Source organism: Penaeus monodon, chromosome 28, assembly GCF_015228065.2.
Source record: "Penaeus monodon isolate SGIC_2016 chromosome 28, NSTDA_Pmon_1, whole genome shotgun sequence".
Lineage (NCBI taxonomy): Eukaryota > Metazoa > Arthropoda > Malacostraca > Decapoda > Penaeidae > Penaeus > Penaeus monodon.
The window spans coordinates 18225635-18227440 of NC_051413.1; the positions used below are offsets into that span (position 1 = coordinate 18225635).

A 1806-nucleotide genomic window follows, 5' to 3' on the forward strand; every position below is an offset into this window, starting at 1 on the left:
TTGACACTATCACTAAGTGTAAAAGCTTCTGCCAATTCGTTTTGCAGTATGGAGGGACTTCATGAGCCAGAAACATGTAACTGAGTTATATGTGTAAGACATGCTTGTGGAAAATTGATGAATGAATTTGAAATTTGAAAATATGTATATTTTGATAATATTTTGTCAGTCTGCAATATTAATAGATAATTTACTCATCAGATGTGCATTTTTTGCCATCTGTGGTTTTGTTACTATGTTACTATTATCTGTCTTCCTGCTTTTACCAGCGGGTAAATTTGAGGAGGCCTACAATGCGTACACAGCAGCCCTCCACTGGCTGGCCCCAGATGACACGCAGAAATCTCACATCCTTGTGGCCTTAGCTTCCCTGCAGTACAAGTTCCAGAACTGTGAGGAGGCAAAAAAACTCCTCTTCCAAGGGTGAGTTTGCACTGTCTCAGATTTCATGTTTTTGTATCCTTTTCTTCTAGCATCCTTCCTGTTTCTGCTTTATTGCTATATTCAGTTTTTTTGTGCTGTCCATCAGATTTTCAGTGTTTTTGGGGGAAATCAACAGATAAAAAGATAAAACTCAGGGGGGCCATTGCTGTTTTAGATGTCTGCAATCCGAATTCTTGAACATGACTGGTGCTTTCAGTCACTGGTTTTAGATCCTAAAATTTTCATATCTCAGGTGGTATGATATCTATATATTTTAGGTTTCAGATAGTAAAAAAAATATGCTTATAATTTGCATTTGCCATAAATTTCAGCGTAATCTATCCAAATTTATGACAAAATAAACAATAAATCCATTTGATTCCAGATAACATGAGCCATGTGGAATAAACATTGCATCCACATACCTTTATTTCATTTTGATGTCTATACATGTTATAGTATTTATATCTTTCTTCTTATGCCTGTAAGTTTGTCTACTTGTCAATATCTTTGTTCTCCAAATATCAGATCCCAGTTGAAAGGTGCATCAGTGCCTGGGTTGTTTGCTCTAGCAGCTCTGGGGCTAATTTCTGGAGATGCAGTTCTTACGGGGGCAGCTTTAGCTGAACTGAGGCCATATGAGCACAACCCAGAATATGTCCATCATGTAACCTTCCTCAGAGCAGCTGAAGCCACTGCGAGGGTAAGAGCACAAAAAATCCTTGGTGAAGGTTAAAATGAAGGTCACCTTCTTTATATCTTTGACTTTCATTAGGTAGACTTGACATTGTGAAATTATATAATGTGGCATAAGTATATGATACTTTATCAAGTGTCATGGGTGTTTGACTTTTCCCTCAGAGTAATATGAAGGAAGCCAAGTTAATCCTGAGCAAAGCCCTTCACCAGCACCCAGCCAATGCTCCCTTGTGGCAGTCACTGGCTCGTCACCTTCTCACTATGACTACCTCATCCTCAGCCAGTAGCCAGAGGCACTGTATGGCAGCTGCTGCCTGTGCTGCCTCTGCAACTAAGCTAGCACAGGCAGCTGGCCAGCATAAGACCATTGCACAGGTTTGACTTTTTCTTAGTAATTGACCATATATGTATGATGTGGTTCATTATTGTTGTAATGTAGATGGAGAGAGCTGTAGTCAAACTAACTTTTCTGTTTTAGGATTCAGTGGCAAGTGTCCTAGCTACATTAGGTTCTGAAGGATCTAAGATTAACCAAAGTCGTGCTAGTCTTCGAGAAGCTCAAAGGGCAGTCCTCATGTGTCCAGGATCAGCAGAGGCTTGGACAATGTTGGTGGCTGCTAGGGTGGCTGCAGGCCATGCACAAGTGAGGACACTGAAACTTTTATGTCCTGATTTATTAACGGA

The 1806-nt window shown here is 40.1% G+C and overlaps 1 protein-coding gene across 1 annotated transcript in view; it reads left to right on the top strand.

The window, feature by feature from the left end:
• Window positions 1–1806, top strand: part of LOC119591402 (tetratricopeptide repeat protein 37-like) — a 22471-nt gene that overhangs the window by 18332 nt on the left and 2333 nt on the right. The window contains exons 20-23 of the mRNA XM_037940145.1: window positions 270–423; window positions 952–1126; window positions 1285–1497; window positions 1601–1765. Coding sequence (XP_037796073.1) covers window positions 270–423; window positions 952–1126; window positions 1285–1497; window positions 1601–1765 — 707 coding nt within the window. The remainder of the gene's footprint in view (window positions 1–269; window positions 424–951; window positions 1127–1284; window positions 1498–1600; window positions 1766–1806) is intronic.